The following is an 18232-nucleotide window of genomic DNA, read 5'->3' as shown; positions in this document are numbered from 1 at the left end:
TTATCTATTTATAGTGACGAAGGAAGATAAAGAATATGACGGATCATCAAAGTTGATGACGATAGTGACGAACAACGACGTATTATGACTATAACAAACTATGACGGAATAGAATGGGAAAATTTACTTATTAGGTATTAGTTATCATAACAGATTATGATGATGATAATGACAGATCATAAAGGAATATGACAGATTGTTACGCATAATGGCAGACTATGGTAATGACTGGATTATGACGGCCGATAATGATGAAGATAACGGACAATGACGGATTATTACCTAAGATAACAGATTATGACGGGTGATGACGGTACTTATGGTTATTTATGATGACGGGCTATAACAGATTATGAGCAATTATGAAGAACTATGATTGACTATGATGGTATATGATAGGTAATGATAGCGACGGAAAATTTACTTATTATTTATTATCGGATTATGACAGACGATGATGAATATTTACTTATTATGGCAAATGATCACGGACTATGACGGATTATGATGGAATATGTACTTATAATTATTTATTACGACAATCGATGATGATGACCGAATATTTACTTATTATAGCCAAATTGTAAAATGCAAAATTTTGATTTTATTTCAGAAATCTACGCACAAATTATATTAACAATTGAATACATTTTTGATAGAAAAGATATGCCGTTTAAATAGATGTTCTAATTAATTTGATCCTTCGAGCCGACAAAACTTCGCTTGTTTTGAACAAAGAATGCCATCGAAGTAACACTTGTAACAGCAAATAAATACCAACACAAACAACAATCGTGAGGTAATTTCCGTAGAACGTCCCTCGCATATGAAATAAATGTCAGCGCCTATTTTCCAATAGATTTATTAGAAACTTTCGCTTTATTAATTTTCATTATTTTAAATAACAAATATATTCTTAAACCAAGTATTAAGCTCCAAAATTAATGATAAGGATTAGGAAATTTAAAAACGAAAATGGAAAACACTTCGTATCAGTTGTATAAAGTTTCTCAACTAAACATACACGGCGTCACTACGCCATGGGAAGCAACAGTTATTACTACAACAACAAAAAACTCGAACATTCGTTCGTTTAGTCGTTCTCGAGCGATTAACATAAAACCCTTTCCACCTTTCCTCAATTTTCCAAGCCTGGCTTTGCATTCGACGCGATTAGGCAGAAACAATTGCGGCTTAAGCCGAAAGAAATCAATTTTTCTCGCATTTCATCCACCAATGAAGTCGCACGAGCGCAGACACCAACAGACACACCTGACGAAAATTCGAAATCCGAAACCCGAGCCCGTCAATGAATCCGAATTTCGAAAAAGCTCATAAACGCTAAAACCCGTCGAAACATTGTATCCAGGCATTAATCCTCCGACTTTGTTATTTTAATGGTTATTGCATAAAACCTATCCGACGTTCGTTTCCGTTTCACACAAGCGTTCATTTTAACGAGCCTGAAATAAAATGGTCTACCCGCAGCCAGGACCGGCTTCGGCGGAAAGCGCATTCGGAGCCGGCCCTGCCCCGTCGAAAATCGCGAAAATAGCGTCCGTTGGCCGTTAATTGGCCAAAACAAAACCTCCATCCATAAAAATCATAACTCGCCGTCAAGCTATCGCACCCAACTCATCGAAATTCATATTTATCGTTGTTCGAGCAACTCCACATTCCCAATTCATCGAAACCGCTATTAATTTCGTGCTTCTTTCTTCTTCTCGAAGATGTGAAGATAGAGAGCGCTGCGTGATGTTTTTATGGCGGATGGCAAGTGACATATTAAAAGATAAGTCTGGCCTCTTCTGCTCTATGGACTTATTCTTTATGTGACAAACTGGCGAAGCATAATGAACCTGCATATCTTCAAATCTTCATTATCGTCAGTGCGAGCTCCGTGGGTGTTCTTCATCTCGAAGACATGGGGGTGCATTGTCGATTAGATCAACGACAAATTTTACAGGAATTTTCGGATTTTATGGAACGAGGAGGAATTAATGAACGGACGCTAATTAGCTGATGATTATCGGACAGATGATGCGGATTTTTTTCGCGCTAATCCATCATTGCTGCTGTGTCCGGAATTAATGATTTGCGAGTAATGACAATTTGTGGGTTTTTTACCACTGGTGCCTAATTAAAACGGTAACGGTAGTTGGTTATCTATTCATCAATGACGCTGTTAGGAGCCGAGTGTATGGCTTTTTCGCGCATTTTTGACACCGGTTAATGGCTGGCGTGGTGCTGTTTCTCGAGCTGTCTGAAGTGTGAAAGAACAACCTACCACTTGGACCTAAGTGGTGTTTGAAGTTCGTCGAGGAATTTGGAGCTACTGCGCTTTTGAATATTTATGCATTTACCGACTATTAGCTCTAAAATCGGATTATGAAGAATAACCCAAAATAAACACGACTTATTAGACGAATAATTCAAAACCAAAACCAAAACATCAGAATTTCTGATATGTGGATATCTATCTAAATTATGCAAATCCGAATCTGAACCTCAGCAGATGCTTCGTATTTATTAATTGTGTTTTAATGGCGGCGAAGATTAGTGGGCATGCCAAACGTGAAACAATCAAACAATTAGTCCGCCGAAAACCAATCCCCGATCCCACTTATAAATTACCAGCACGCGTCCATGTACCAAATGAAGACCACGTGTGCCAAGAATTTCGAATATTTAGATCCAACAAATAAATTTCGGTATCATTCAAAACATTTGCTCTATAATTCGTTAATAAAAATATTTACAAAGTGTTCGCACCGGCTGTAAACGCTAAATTACACCTTACGCTTGAAATATTTTTCAAATTATTTCATTGAGGAGAAATAAATAGTGAAGATAAGAGGAAAACCGTGGCAGTCGTCCAGGACGGCTTACAATGTTGACATTGCTGAAAAATCAGCGCTTAAAAAGATATGAATCACTTTGTCGCACGGAAATGTGGGCGTAAATGGAGCGAAGGGATTTTTGCTTTATTTGCGACGATTATTGCGGGTTTTTTGGTTTAATAATAGTGAAAGGGGATACTCTAGATCGGCTTCGTTAAGTACACTTTAAAGTGTAAGCTTGTAGAACAACCTTGTTTTGTCATGATGGATTTTAATGCGTTGTGTGTATGTGCTGATAGTAACCACAATTTGTCATCGATTAGTTGTCCTCCAACTCATTTAATAGTTGACAATTTTCGCAATGTGTGTACTTGACTAATCGAACTGTGATTATTATTTTAAATGGTTCCTATATTTATGAATATTTTTACACAGGCAAATTGAAACCGTTATTTTTTCACTCCAACACGCTCACAGAAAACAAATTGAAACAAAAGCAAGTTTGCAATTTTGACATTTCTTTCATCGATTTCGCCTCATTGGTTCGTTTGCCTCCGTGCATCAGCAAAACCCACACCACTGCGCGGATTTTCTTTATTTTAACACGCGTAATGATACTAACACCGTAAGTAATCGCTCTTGCGTTATAAGTAACGCTGAATGTGCTGGTCAGTTATATCGCTATTCTCTGAATGAAATGTTGTGTATACGGATTTTTACTATATTGTTATTATGGCGTCGTTGGCAGTAGCGTACATAACACGGTACTTAAGTACACAAGTACGGACACTATATTAAAAATATATTATCAGTACATGATTAACTTTTCGTTTATTCATCGAAAGAATTCGACTATTAAGCACGCACGGACGCTGCTCGAGCAGAGTAAGCGGCGGCAGATAAAATGTGCGCTTTGCTAACTATATTAATTAAACTACAATGTCGCAGCTTATTTTTAGTACGCCACTGGGTCGCTATCGATGTTGAGTCTTTCTTGCGCGATTTCCATCCGTCGCCGTCCGACGGCTAAGTGACCCATGTGGGATCTGGGCGTTTGCTCGGGCTGGTAATGAGATGGGCTAGCATGGTTTTGGAAAAAAGGCCGCCGGGACGGGACGGAAGTGGACTTCGTATGCTTTGTTAACTTGTTGAGGAGTGATGAATGTTTTTGTTTTGTCGGGTCGGTGTTATGAGGTGGCTGTTTGGTAATGGGGACCTTAATGAAGGAAATCTTTGGAAAGGACGCAAAATTTTTTGCTCATTGTGGTGGTCACAGTGTGATGGATTGGTGATTTTGTATTTTTAGTTTTCTATTACGAGCGATGACAAAAATGACAGATCTGAGTAAAATGTTTGAGGCTGAGATCACCCACGAAAAATAAGAGTAGAGGACAAGGTCCTCACTATTTATGTAGAAAATTGAACTAAAGTTAAAAAAACAATGATATTTGTTTGTGTCTGGAGCTTAACCGGATTGTAAACTGTTATTTAGTGTGGAAAATGAACACAGAGAAAAAAGTTCTAGATAAAAAAAAAGAAAATAAAAAGGTGCAGTTAAATAAGTTTTAGTTCTAGGAGCGAAAAGGCGCCATAAATCTGATTGGAAAAATTCCACATCAATAAATTACTAATTAACTTATTAATTTATTATTAATTCTCACTGTCAAGACGCTTTCTGCACATTATTAGCAGCTTTCATCGATCTTCTGTAACATTATTAATTGATGTTGGCGTTAGCACCGCAGCCCTGTCAAAATAGGCAGGTCAAAAAATCAGAAATCGATGTAATAAGAAGAGTTTTACTTTTCTAGAAGAAAACGTGTTGAATAATGAAAGCGAAAATACTGTTAACAAAAAACCCGTTAAATTTTTTGAAACCACAATTCTTTCAGAATATTTTTTGACATATATTTTGTGTATTTATTTAAACCATAAATTGTTTTTGTTTTTATATGACCATGTACAGTTTAAAATATATACACGATTGTTATTACTGTCGAATGTGTACCTAATCCCCGTTTATCCTCTTTCTAGGGCGTTTATTTTTATACAGAGTTATTATTTTTAACAAGCATTAAATCATTTTACCGTACATTTATTATTTTTTTAAAACGAGTATTTTTCTTAGAGACCCATTATTATTTTATATACCACACCTGCTATTTTTATCTACCATTTGTTATTTTTACGTTTCCTTTATCATTTTTATCCAACGGTTTTTATTTTTGTCTTGCGTGTTCAATTCTTATCAATTATTTAATAATTAATAATAAATTCTGTACCTCAGAGCAAAATGTACTAAGTAAGTCCAAAATCATACTTTAGAATGATGTGATGAATGTTTTTAGATTATTTCTCCCTGTTTTCTATATTTTGTTATTTTTTAAAATATAATCTGTTTTCAGTTTTTTTCCTTTCTATTACAATATGTCAATGATAACTCATCCTGTATAAAACATAAAGTCAAACCAAATTGTCAAATGATATACCCTATACCTTTTTTTTTTCTTAGAAGGTATGTCATTTGCCAAAATCAATTTTATCTCATCAAGTACTAGCCCCGCCCACCCGCCCTTTATTGTTTATATGTATGTCATTTGCCAAAATTAGTTTTATTTTAACAAGTACCAGAAATGTGAGTTTTTAACACAAAATTTTAAAATTTTTGTCAATGTCTTAAAAAGAAAAAAATACAATTTGGAATTAGCTATGTAATTAAAAATCAAATTGTCGATAGTGACTAATTCTACAATTTCAAATTCTAATAATGCTGAATTTGCCAAAAAAAATATTTGTGAGAATTTTTAATTTTTAGAAAGCCAATTTTAAGACACTAAATGAATAAAAACTGGAGTCTGAAAAATTCAAAAACCCAGAAAAATTGTTTAAACATTTTTAAATAATAGGACTTTAAATCATGAGGTGATTTACAACAAATTATGTTAAAAAAAAGCTAGAAACAGGTCAACTATCTAGACTTGAATTTAAAATTTTGAATGGTATTTAATATCAGTCCAAAATAATATATACATTTTTAATAATTCCAAAGCAGACTTGACAAGTTTTTTTTCGATCTTAAGGTACAAATGAGAGCCCGGAATAGTTCATGCATTAATTTTCCTAGTTTAATTTTTTAAAAAGTCATATGCGTATTAAAATGTCACAACATTTATCACTGTTGTGTTAATTTGATAGAGACGAAAAACAGAAACGTTTAGAAAACATGAAAGTAGTCATTCGTTGGGTGAACCTTAATACAATACTGTGAGAGCTTATGTTTTATTTTGGAAGTAATTTTAAAGATTCTTGCGGGCTCCTTGTGTCTTGTTTTTGAAATAATTCAAAGTAATCTCAGGCCCCCTGGTGTCTTTGTTTTGAAGTAATTGTAAAGTACATCGGGAGCCCTTTATGTGTTGTTTTTGAAGTAGTTGCACCTGAGGTAGTGTTTTTGAAGTAATTTTAAAAATTCTCAGAATCCCCTGGTAAATATCTTGTTTTTGGAGTCATTTGAAAGAATCTTGGCGACATTTTGTTTTGTTTTTGAAGTAATTTGAAAGAATTTCGAGGGCCCCTTGTGTTTAGATTTTGAACTAGTTTGAAAGAATCTCGGGGGGCCGTGGTCTCTTGTTTTTGAATTAATTTTAAAGATTCTCTTGTCTGGTTTTTGAAGTAATAAGACAGAATCTCGCGAACACCTTGTCTTAATTTTTTAAATAATTTGAAGTAAACCTGTGTTTTGGTTTTGAAGTAATTTTAAAGGATCTCGAGGACCCTTTGTACTCTGTTTTTGAAGTAATTTTAAAGATTCTCGTGTCTGGATTTTGAAGTAATTAGAAAGAATCTTCGAGACACCTTTTGTCTTGCTTTGGAAGTAATGAGAAAGAATCTTGGCGGCTCCTTGTGTCTTTTTAAAGTAATTTTAAAAATTATGGGGACCACTTATACTGGTTTTTGAAGTAATTATTAAGAATCTCGAGACAAATTGTACCCTGTTTTTGAAGTAATTCTAAAGATTCTTGGAAACCCCTGGTGTCTTGTTTTTAAAGTCATTAGAAAAAATCTCGTGGACGCCTTACGTCTCCTTTTTGAAATAATTTGAAAGAATTTCGAGGGCCCCTTGTGTTTATATTTTGAAGTAGTTTGAAAGAATCTCGGGGGCCACAGGTCTTTTGTTTTTGAAGTAATTTTAAAGATCCTCTTGTCGGTTTTTGAAGTAATAAGAAAGAATCTCGCGAACAACTCGTCCTTTGTTTTTTACATAATTTGATGTAAACTAAGGGTCACCTGTATTTTGGTTTTGAAGTAATTTTAAAGATTCTCGTGTCTGGTTTTTGCAGTAATTAGAAACAAAATCTCGGAAACACCTTTTGTCGTGCTTTGGAAGTATAATGAGAAAAAATCTTGGCGGCTCCTGGTGTCTTTTTGAAGTAATTTTAAAAATTACGGAGGCAACTTATACTGGTTTTTGAAGTAATTATTAAGAATCTCGAGACAAATTGTACCTTGTTTTTGAAGTAATTCTAAAGATTCTTGGAAACCCCTGGTGTCTTGTTTTTAACGTCATTAGAAAAAATCTCGTGGATGCCTTACGTCTCTTTTTTGAAATAATTTGAAAGAATTTCGAGGGCCCCTTGTGTTTATATTTTAAAGTAGTTTGAAAGAATCTCGGGGGGGGGGGGGGTCTCTTGTTTTTGAAGTAATAAGGACGAATTTCGTGAACACCTTGTCCTTTGTTTTTTAAATAATTTGAAGTAAACTCGGGTCCACCTATGTTTTGGTTTCGAAGTCATTTTAAAGATTCTCATGTCTAGTTTTTGAAGTAATTAGAAAGAGGATCTCGGAGACACCTTTTGTTTTGCTTTAGAAATAATGAGAAAGAACCTTGGCGGCTCCTTGTGTCTTTTTGAAGTATGTAGTTTTAAAAATTACGGGGACCACTTATACCTATCTGGTTTTTGAAGTAGATAATTATTAAGAATCTCGAAGACAAATTGTACCATTGTGTTTGAAGTAATTTTAAAGATTCTTGGAAACCCCTGGTGTTTTGTTTTTAAAATCATTAGAAAAAATCTCGTGGACACCTTGTCTTTTTTTTTTGAAGTAATTTGAAAGGATCTCGGGGGTACCTGGTCTCTTATTTTTGAAGTAATTTTAACGATTCTCTTGTCTGCTCTTTGAAGTAATAAGAAAGAATCTCGCGAACACCTTGTCATTTTTTTTTAATAATTTGATGTAAACTAGGGTCCACGTATGTTTTGCTTTCGAAATAATTTTAAAGATTCTCATGTCTGGTTTTTGAAGTAATTAGAAAGAGGATCTCGGAGACACCTTTTGTTTTGCTTTAGAAATAATGAGAAAGAACCTTGGCGGCTCCTTGTCTTTTTTTGAAGTAATTTTAAAAATTACGGGGACCACTTATATCTGGTTTTTGAAGAAGGTAACTATTAAGAATCTCGAAAACAAATTGTACCTTTGTGTTTGAAGTAATTTTAAAGATTCTTGGAAACCCCTGGTGTTTTGTTTTTAAAGTTATTAGAAAAAATCTCGTGGACACCTTATGTCTTTTTTTTTTAAGTAATTTGAAAGGATCTCGGGGGTACCTGGTCTCTTATTTTTGAAGTAATTTTAACGATTCTCTTGTCTGCTTTTTGAAGTAATAAGAAAGAATCTCGCGAACATCTTGTCCTTTTTTTTTTAATAATTTGATGTAAATTCGGGTCCAACTATGTTTTGGTTTCGAAGTAATTTTAAAGATTCTCATGTCTGGTTTTTGAAGTAATTAGAAAGAGGATCTCGGAGACACCTTTTGTTTTGCTTTAGAAATAATGAGAAAGAGCCTTGGCGGCTCTTTGTGTCTTTTTGAAGTAATTTTAAAAATTACGGGGACCACTTACATCTGGTTTTTGAAGTAGGTAATTATTAAGAATCTCGAAGACAAATTGTACCTTTGTGTTTGAAGTAATTTTAAAGATTCTTGGAAAACCCTGGTGTTTTGTTTTTAAAGTCATTAGAAAAAATCTCGTGGACACCTTACGTCTTATTTTTGAAGTAATTTGAAAGAATCTCGGGTACGCCTTGTGTTTATATTTTGAAGTAGTTCGAAAGAATCTCGGGGGCTTCTGGTCTCTTGTTTTTTAAGTAATTTTAAAGATTCTCTTGTCTGGTTTTTGAAGTAATAAGAAAGAATCTCGCAAACACCTTGTATTTTGTTTTTTAAATAATTGGAAGTAAACGTGGGTCCACCTGTGTTTTGGTTTTGAAGTAATTTTAAAGAATCTCGTCTCTGATTTTTCAAGTAATAAAGAAGAATCTCGCGAACACCTTGTCCTTTGTTTTTTAAATAATTTGATGTAAACTCGGGTCCATCTGTGTTTTGTTTTTGAAGTAGATTTAAAGATTCTCGTGTCTGGTTTTTGAAGTAATTAGAAAGAGAATCTCGGAGACACCTTTTGTCTTGCTTGAGAAGTATTGAGAAAGAATATTGGCGGCTCCTGGTGTCTTTTTGAAGTAATTTTAAAAATTACGGAGACTACTTGTGTCTGGTTTTTGAAGTGATTTTTAAGAATCTCGGAGACAAATTGTCCCTTGTTTTTGAAATAATTTTAAAGTGTCTGGAGGATGCCTCGTGTCTTGTTTTTGAAGTTTCTAAAAATATCCAAATTCCCTTGTGTCCTGTTTTTGAAGTCACTAGAAAGAATCTCCGGAACTCCTTGTGTCTTATTTTTGAAGTAATTAAAAAAAAAAATGGAAGTATCACGGGGAATCTTGTGTTTTGTTTTTGAAGTAATTATAAAGAATCTCGAGGACACCTTGTTCTAGAAGTAATTTGAAAAATCTTGCATTTCCCACTGTCTTGATTTTGAAATAATTTTGATCTATCTCGGGGACCCCTTCTGTCCTGTTTTTGAAATACTTTGAAAGAATCTTGGGAGTCCCCGATGTCCTGTTTTTGAAGTAATTTTAAAGTATTTTGGAGACCCCTTGTGTTTTGTTTTTGAAGTAATTTGAAACAATTTCGGAAAAATACGCTCTAATCTTACGTAGCTACTTCAAAACTTCAAACATGTGCTTCAAGGTGTTGGTATATTTTTCCCACCAAAAACTGCATTAAATAATTCGACTTGTGTTTGTAACATATGCACAAGTTGAGGAATAAAATATATAAAAGGGAATTTTTGTGATTAGCTAATTTTATCTGCTGGTATCACAGAAAGAAACGAAGTGTCACCTTTTAGCGTCTCTCTGCGCTTTTTAATAATAATAATATGTGAAATTCATGCTTAGAACACATTTCTTTATCCAATATTTAACAGTAACATATTTTTTGCTGATTTTTAATGTAGATACGAAAGCAAGAAACTAATATAAACTTAATTAAAAAATATAGCCTATAAAATTTCCTATGAATAAAATGTGCGCGAACTAACAAATCAATTTTTTATGCACAATAATTGCAATTTTATCAACAAAAAATCTGCGAAAGTTTGTTTTATAATCAAAATCGCTCAAATAGATAAATTCCACACCTATTATTACCACTCGTAATTAACTACGTGAAGTGACAGCAGTTCCAAAGTAGTGATTTTTGTGACAGCTACATAACCAAGTGTAATTTGTAGCTACTTGATAACACTTCGTTAGTTAATATACAGCTGAGCTTGAAACTTTCACCACAAAACAATCAGCTTATGGCCCAAAACGTGTTGAAGCTAATTAAAGATATTTTATGGCCAGCTGAAGGAAGTGTCACTTAAACTACTTGACAATTATCTTTAGTAAAACATACAACGCCATAAGTATTTAATAAAGCAATTTATTATTGGTTTGTATTTTCACTGTTATTTCTGTTGCTTCGTTATTAAAATGTACATTCCACGCACTGGATACTCCGTCGCAAGAAGACACTCTTGTAAATGTGCTTGTCATATCACTATCTCTACATTTTTTTATTTTCAGAGTATACATTTCCATAAACACGTGTACTAGATTTGGTTGTAATTAACAGCAACATTATGCTTAATTCAGCGTAATGAGAAACACGCATTCAACAATTTAAAAAACACTCAATTTCGAATGAGAACCGTCGCTTAATTAACGTACTTTTGGCACTTTTGCCCGTTTTTAACGACCCGGAAAAGGTTCTAAGTCCGCATTAGCAATTCAAGCACCGTTTAATTTACACGAAATGTGCAATTTTCGAAATCCGCTTTCTCCACGAAATGTCGTCTTCCAAAAGTTCGCCCGACCACTTTCAAAAAACGCCAAAAAAACCCGCCACTTTAATTACTTGACCGTGTAGCAATTTTTACGATCGCCAATATAACAAACCGGCCACAAAGGTCAGCCTTCACGCTCCACAGGGTGGACGAATTAAACCCAAGACAATAAACATCGCCCCCTTTGTACGGCAATTGCAGATTAAAATGGAAGTGCGCCCATTTGACGACGCTTACAGCAACATTATTCTGTCAAAGTGGCGACTAACAAGGCTTTATCAGATGACAAGAGCACCGAAGCTCGTAATAATAAAGTCGCTCGTTTGTGGAACGAGTAAGCGCATGTTTGCAGTTTTTCGAAAAAGCCTTTTCACTTACCGATCACGATCTGACGGGTCCGAAGTGGCATCGGGCCTTGACCGCTTCACCTGAAACGAAAGCTCGAGTAGTGAGTGCCTTTTGGGCGCTTTTCCGCTTTTTGGGTACCTTGGGCTCGCACATCTTATCGATTATCGCGCATCGTGTCGATTGGGCATTGAGGTAATTGCAAGGCATTATAGTCACCATGATAGTCACTGGGCACTAGTAACGCATAGTCAATCACTGCACGCGTGGGGTGGGAAAGGCGGCGGGTATCACCGTAACGACATCGCAGTTTTGGGAAATTTCGACTTTTTTTGGGTTGGTGGTTCTGATGTTGGCTGCACGGGTGTTCGGAGCGGACTGAAAGCCCTCGCGTTGAAGAGGAGAGGGGTGAACGCCTCTAGTGGAAGGAGTGCGAACTAGGAGCTTTCGGAACCAATGGCATTGATACTCCGGTAAGGATAGCAGGTATCCAATGGGCTTCTATAATTATTGTTTTATCTGTTTTGTTGGGTAATTTATGACGAGGATGGGTCGCGAGGAGTTTGGGGGAAGACAGGAAGCGGGAAGGAAATTTCAAGGAGGAGATGGGAAATCGGGTCATGTGTTTGGCGGTGGAAAATGCAGCTCGATTTAAACTCACTTTTTAAAACGATTCGGAACAAAAATTAATTTCGTTTCAAATTTTATACAAAAGTAATAACAAGTCTGGTAGTACAATAATGCAGGTCAGTATAATCGTAATAATTCATTAAAAGGGGTATCGTAAACTTCACGGCTCGAATTTCTAATTTTGTTTAATTCTGTTTTTCAAACAAGAACGACGGTAATTATTTTTTAGTTTCTGCATTGAGGACATTAAGATTTTTATGTTTATACGTGGTGAACTTAAATAATCAAAGCTTGCCTAATGTAAATAATACGTTTATTTGTTCGCACTGCGTTAATATATCTAATATGAAAAAAATTCTCTTTATCGATTTGAGTCCACACTTGAGCTCAGTTTTTTCGTTTGAACTACAACCTGAATTCGGAGAACGATTTATTGAATAAATTTAATATCTCTTAAAAAATTTCAGAAAAAAAAACTTAATTACTTATCTGAAGAAACTAAACGTAAGATCTCGGCGAGATGACAACAACAGCATAACTTGTTGATAGTCCAGGACCAAAATTTTCGAAAAATATGGTTTGAAAATATATTTTTTTAAATATCTGGAAAATTGTTATTTTTATTTTATGGTTTCTGGAAAAGTTGTTGGAATGTTCGAAGAAATGAAGCCAAATACAAGTCTAAATCTACAAGAAAATGCCCTTAGGTGATTTTCGAGCACTTTAATTATTATTGAATAACAGAGATTTCTTAAAACTTGCCTAAGAATTCTCAAAAAATTCTGGGAAGTACCTTTCGACGAGCTGATTTGAAAAACATAATTTATTGATGGTTTCACACCAAGATTTTCGAAAAATTCGGTTTGAAAGTTAATTTTTGTCTTCATTTTATCGATACTGGAAAAATTGGTTAAATTTTGTAAAAACGAAGCCAAAAATAAATTCTGCAAGTCGAAATCTACAATTTAATTTTCAAAGGGTCTGTCAAAAAGTTTACTGAAAAACTGAGATTTTTATAAAGTTGCCTAAAAATCTTCAAAAAAATCCGATTTCTGTTTTTGGAATTCCGATTTAGGACCATCCAAAATTCGAAATTTTTTTGAAACTCACAGTTCCAATTTTTAAACTTCTGTTGAGTTTTACCCATTTTACTTATGCGCCTGAAATTTAAGCTTTAGAAATTCTGACTTAAAAGCCTTGAAACCTCACTTGAAAATTCGGAATAATTTTTCCCGGTTTTACTTAACTTTCAATTTCGATTCTAAATCTCGGAATTTCAACTACAAAATTCGCAATTATTTTTTCCATTTTTCTCGTGTATTTAAGATTCCTAGTTTTGGAACTCTGACTTAGGATCAGGAAATTTTGACTTCAAAATCCGGTTTTATATCTCAAAATTTCCCTTCTAATACACCAAATTTCAACATTAGAACTAATTATTTTTTCAGGTTTTAGTTGCGTTGTGGAGATTTCAATTTCGGAATTTGGAGTTATTTTTCTTATTTTATAACTGGAAATTCCAACTTTAAAACATATGGTTTTTTCAAGTTTTATTGTGTAGCTTAAAATTTAGAATAATTTTTTCCGCTTCTACTCGTATATCTTACAATTTCGATTCTAAAACTCGGAATTCCAACCCTAGAACTTGGAATTCCAACTTAAAAAGTCGCGATTATTTTTTCCAATCAATTTTCCTCATTTACTCAAGATTTCTACTTTTGAAATCTGACTTCGGTACAGGAAATTCGCACTTTAAAACCTGGAAAATTTTGTCCGGTGTTATAATTCAAAATTTCGGTTTTTTGATTTCGACTTAAAAACTCTCATTATTTTTTTCGATCTTAATTGCGTAGTTGACATTTTTATTTTTGGCATTCTGACTGGGTGCATGGAAATCCGACCTTAAAATGTTTCATTATTTTGCCCATTTTACAACCCAGAATTTCGATTTTGAAACTCACTTATGGCTATTTTTTCCTGTTTTACTTATGCGCCTGGAATTTCAGCTTTTCAAATTCTGACATAAAGACTAAAATTCGCGATAATTTTTTCCGTTTTATACTTATAATTTTGATTCTAAATCTTGGAATTTCAACTTTAAAATCGCAATAATTTTTCCCACTTTCCTCGTGCCTATTTAAGATTCTTACTTTTGGAATTCTGACTTCGGATCAGAAAATTCTGACTTCAAAACCCGGAAAATTTTTATAACTCAAGATTTCGCTTCCGATACACCAAGTATCAACTTCATAATTATTTTTTCCGGTTTAACTCGCACATCAGGGATTTCTTTTTTTGGAATTCCGACTTAGAAACATGGAAAACCAACGTTAAAAATTGGAATTATTTTTCCTATTTTATAAGTCAAAATTCCAACTTTAAAACAACTGGTTATTTTTCCCGTTTTACTGGTGTGGCTGAAATTTCTACTTTTGAACATCTGACTTAGAAAAACTGAATTACGACTTTTAAATTTTAATTTTCCACTTTAAAATTGCAATAATTTTTCCCAAGTTCCTCGTATACCTATTTAAGATTCTTACTTTTGGAATTCTGACTTCGCACCACAAAATTCGGACTTCAAAACCCGGAAATTTTTCGTTTTATATCTCAAAATTTCCCTTTCTGATACGCCAAGTTCCTGCATTAAAACTCATAATTATTTTTTCCCGTTTAACTAGCACAGTGGGGATTTCTGTTTTTGGAATTCTGACTTTGACACATGGAAACGACTTTAAAATTGGGAATTATTTTTCTTATTTTATAAGTCAAAATTCCAACTTTAAAACACCTGGTTATTTTTCTGGTTTTACTTGTAGTTGAAATTTTTGCTTTTGAAAATCTGACTTACGAAAATGGAATTATTTATGACTTTAAAACTCGGAATTCCGACCTGAAAACTTGGATTTCCAATTTTAGAACTCGACATTATTTTTTCCCATTTTCCTCATCATTTCCTCAAAGTTTCTAATTTTGAAATTCTGACTTCGTAACAGGAAATTCCGACTTCAAAACCTGGAAGACTTTGTCCGGTTTTATAATTCAGAATTTGGGCTTTGAACATGGAGCTTCAACTTTAAAACTCATAATTATTTTTTTAGTTCTTACTTGTTCAGTTGAAAATTTTATTTTTGGAATTCTGACTTGAGTGAATAGAAATCCGATCTCAATAAAATTCGGAATTATTTTTCCCATTTTATAACCCAGAATTTCGATTTTGAAACTCACAATTCTCATTTTAAAACTTATGGTTATTTTTTCCTGTTTTATTTATGCGCCTTTCAACTTTTCAAATTCTGACATAAAAGACTTGAATTCTGTCTCTTCTTTAAAATTTAGAATAATTTTTCCTGGTTTATACTTTGGTATAATTTTGATTCTAAATCGCAATAATTTTTCCCACTTTCCTCGGTATTTATGATCCTTATTTTCGGAATTCTGACTTCGATTCAGGAAATTCGGACTTCAAAACCCGGATTTTTTTTCCAGTTGTCGCTTCCGATGCGCCAAGTTTCAAATTCATCATTATTTTTTCGGTTTAACTTGCGTAGTGGGGACTTCTGTTTTTGTAATTCTGACTTAAAAACCTGGAAACCCAGCTTGGGAATTATTTTTCGTATTTTATAAGTCAAAATTCCAACTTTAAAACATCTGTTCTTTTTCGTATTATTATGAAGCTGAAATTTCTTTTGAAATTCTGACTTACGAAAACGGAATTCTAACTTTAAAACACGCGATTATTTTTTCCCATTTTCTTTATTTACTCAAGATTTCTACTTTGAAATTGTGACTTCGGAACAGAAAATTCCGATTTCAAAAGCTGCAAAATTTTGTCCGGTTTTATAATTCAAAATTTAAAACCCATGATTATTTTTTTCGATCTAGTTTGTTTAGTTGACATTTTATTTTTGGCATTCTGACTTGGGTACAACGAAATCCGACCTTAAAATTCGGAATTATTTCTCCAGTTTTATAACTCAGAATTTCGATTTTAAAACTCACAATTCCAACTTTAGAACTAATAATTATTTTTCCTATTTAGCCTAGTTGTGTAGGCGAAATTTATCTTTCTGGAATTCTGACTTCGAAACAGAAAATTCCAATTCAAAACCCGGAAAAGTTGTACTTGTGTGCCCCAAATTTCTACTTTTGAAACTCTGACTTACGAACATGGAAATTCGAGCTTCAAATTAGAAATTATTTGTTCCCATTTTATAATTCAGAATTTTGATTTTATAACTCCGAATTCCAACTTTAAGGCTCGCTGTTCTTTTTCCAGTTTTATTTGTAAAGCTTAAATTTAAAATTAGAACTAATTTTTCCTGGTTTTAAAGCTCACAATTTCTAGTAATTCCAACTCTAAAACCCGCAATTTTGCCATTTTCCGCGTGTGTTTAAAATGTCTATTTTTGGAATTCTGACTGCAGACCAGGAAATTCCGATTCAATTCAATTCACGCGATTATTTTTTCCCATTTTGTTCATTTACTCAAGATTTCTACTTTGAAATTCTGACTTCGGAACAGAAAATTCCGACTTCAAAAGCTGAAAAATTTTGTCCGGTTTTATAATTCAAAATTTAAAACTCATGATTATTTTTTTCGATCTAGTTTGTTTAGTTGACATTTTATTTTTGGCATTCTGACTTGGCTACATCGAAATCCGGCCTTAAAATTCGGAATTATTTCTCCAGTTTTATAACTCAGAATTTAGATTTTAAAATGCACAATTCCAACTTTAGAACTAATAATTATTTTTTCTATTTAGCCTAGTTGTGTAGGCGAAATTTATGTTTCTGGAATTCTGACTTCGAAACAGAAAATTCCAATTCAAAACCCGGAAAATTTGTACTTGTGTGCCCCAAATTTCTACTTTTGAAACTCTGACTTACGAACATGGAAATTCCAGCTTCAAATTAAGAATTATTTGTTCTCATTTTATAATTCAGCATTTCGATTTTATAACTCCGAATTCCAACTTTAAGACTGACGCTTCTTTTTCCAGTTTTATTTGTAAAGCTTAAATTTAAAATTTGAAATAATTTTTCTTGGTTTTATAGCTCACAAGTTCTAGGAATTCCAACTTTAAAACCCGCAATTTTCCCATTTTCCTCGTGTGTTTAAGCTGTCTATTTTTGGAATTCTGGCTGCAGACCAGGAAATTCCGAATTCAATTCACGCGATTATTTTTTCCCATTTTGTTCATTTACTCAAGATTTCTACTTTTGAAATTGTGACTTCGGAACAGGAAATTCCGACTTCAAAAGCTGAAAAATTTTGTCCGGTTTTATCATTCAAAATTTAAAACTCATGATTATTTTTTTCGATCTATTTTGTTTAGTTGACATTTTTATTTTTGGCATTTTGACTTGGGTACATCGAAATCCGACCTTAAAATTCGGAATTATTTCTCCAATTTTATAACTCAGAATTTCGATTTTAAAACTCACAATTCCAACTTTAGAACTAATAATTATTTTTCCTATTTAGCCTAGTTGTGTAATCGAAATTTATGTTTCTGGAATTCTGATTTCGAAACAGAAAATTCCAATTCAAAACCCGGACAATTTGTACTTGTGTGTCCCAAATTTCTACTTTTGAAACTCTGACTTACGAATATGGAAATTCGAGCTTCAAATTAAGAATTGTTTGTTCCATTTTATAATTCAGAATTTCGATTTTATAACTCCAAATTCCAACTTTAAGACTCACGGTTCTTTTTCCAGTTTTATTTGTAAAGCTTAAATTTAAAATTAGAAATATTTTTTCTTGGTTTTATAGCTCACAATTTCTAGGAATTCCAACTTTAAAACCCGCAATTTTCCCATTTTCCTCGTGTGTTTAAGATGTCTATTTTTGGAATTCTGGCTGCAGACCAGGAAATTCCGAATTCAATTCACGCGATTATTTTTTCCCATTTTGTTCATTTACTCAAGATTTCTACTTTTGAAATTGTGACTTCGGAACAGGAAATTCCGACTTCAAAAGCTGAAAAATTTTGTCCGGTTTTATCATTCAAAATTTAAAACTCATGATTATTTTTTTCGATCTAGTTTGTCTAGTTGACATTTTTATTTTTGGCATTCTGACTTGGGAACATCGAAATCCGACCTTAAAATTCGGAATAATTTTTCCAGTTTTATAACTCAGAATTTCGATTTTAAAACTCACAACTCCAACATTGGAACTAATAATTATTTTTC

The 18232-nt window shown here is 33.4% G+C and overlaps 1 protein-coding gene across 2 annotated transcripts in view; it reads right to left on the bottom strand.

Moving 5' to 3' along the window:
• LOC135126067 (eyes absent homolog 2-like) overlaps window positions 1-18232 on the bottom strand; it is a 128888-nt gene that overhangs the window by 38924 nt on the left and 71732 nt on the right. Inside the window, exons 1-2 of one of the 2 annotated variants that reach the window (XM_064051858.1) lie at window positions 11543-11766; window positions 11435-11484 (exon numbers count right to left, since the gene is read on the bottom strand). In XM_064051858.1, the coding sequence (XP_063907928.1) occupies window positions 11435-11484; window positions 11543-11623 (131 nt within the window). In that variant the 5' untranslated portion in view covers window positions 11624-11766. Of the gene's footprint in view, window positions 1-11434; window positions 11485-11542; window positions 11767-18232 lie in introns of those variants that run through there. The other variant, XM_064051859.1, reaches the window with a different exon arrangement.

This window comes from Zophobas morio, unplaced genomic scaffold, assembly GCF_036711695.1.
Source record: "Zophobas morio isolate AGI-343-1 ecotype UQ-CSIRO unplaced genomic scaffold, CSIRO_AGI_Zmor_V1 ptg000010l, whole genome shotgun sequence".
Classification (NCBI taxonomy): Eukaryota; Metazoa; Arthropoda; class Insecta; order Coleoptera; family Tenebrionidae; genus Zophobas; species Zophobas morio.
This window is presented reverse-complemented; position numbering and strand designations above follow the sequence as displayed.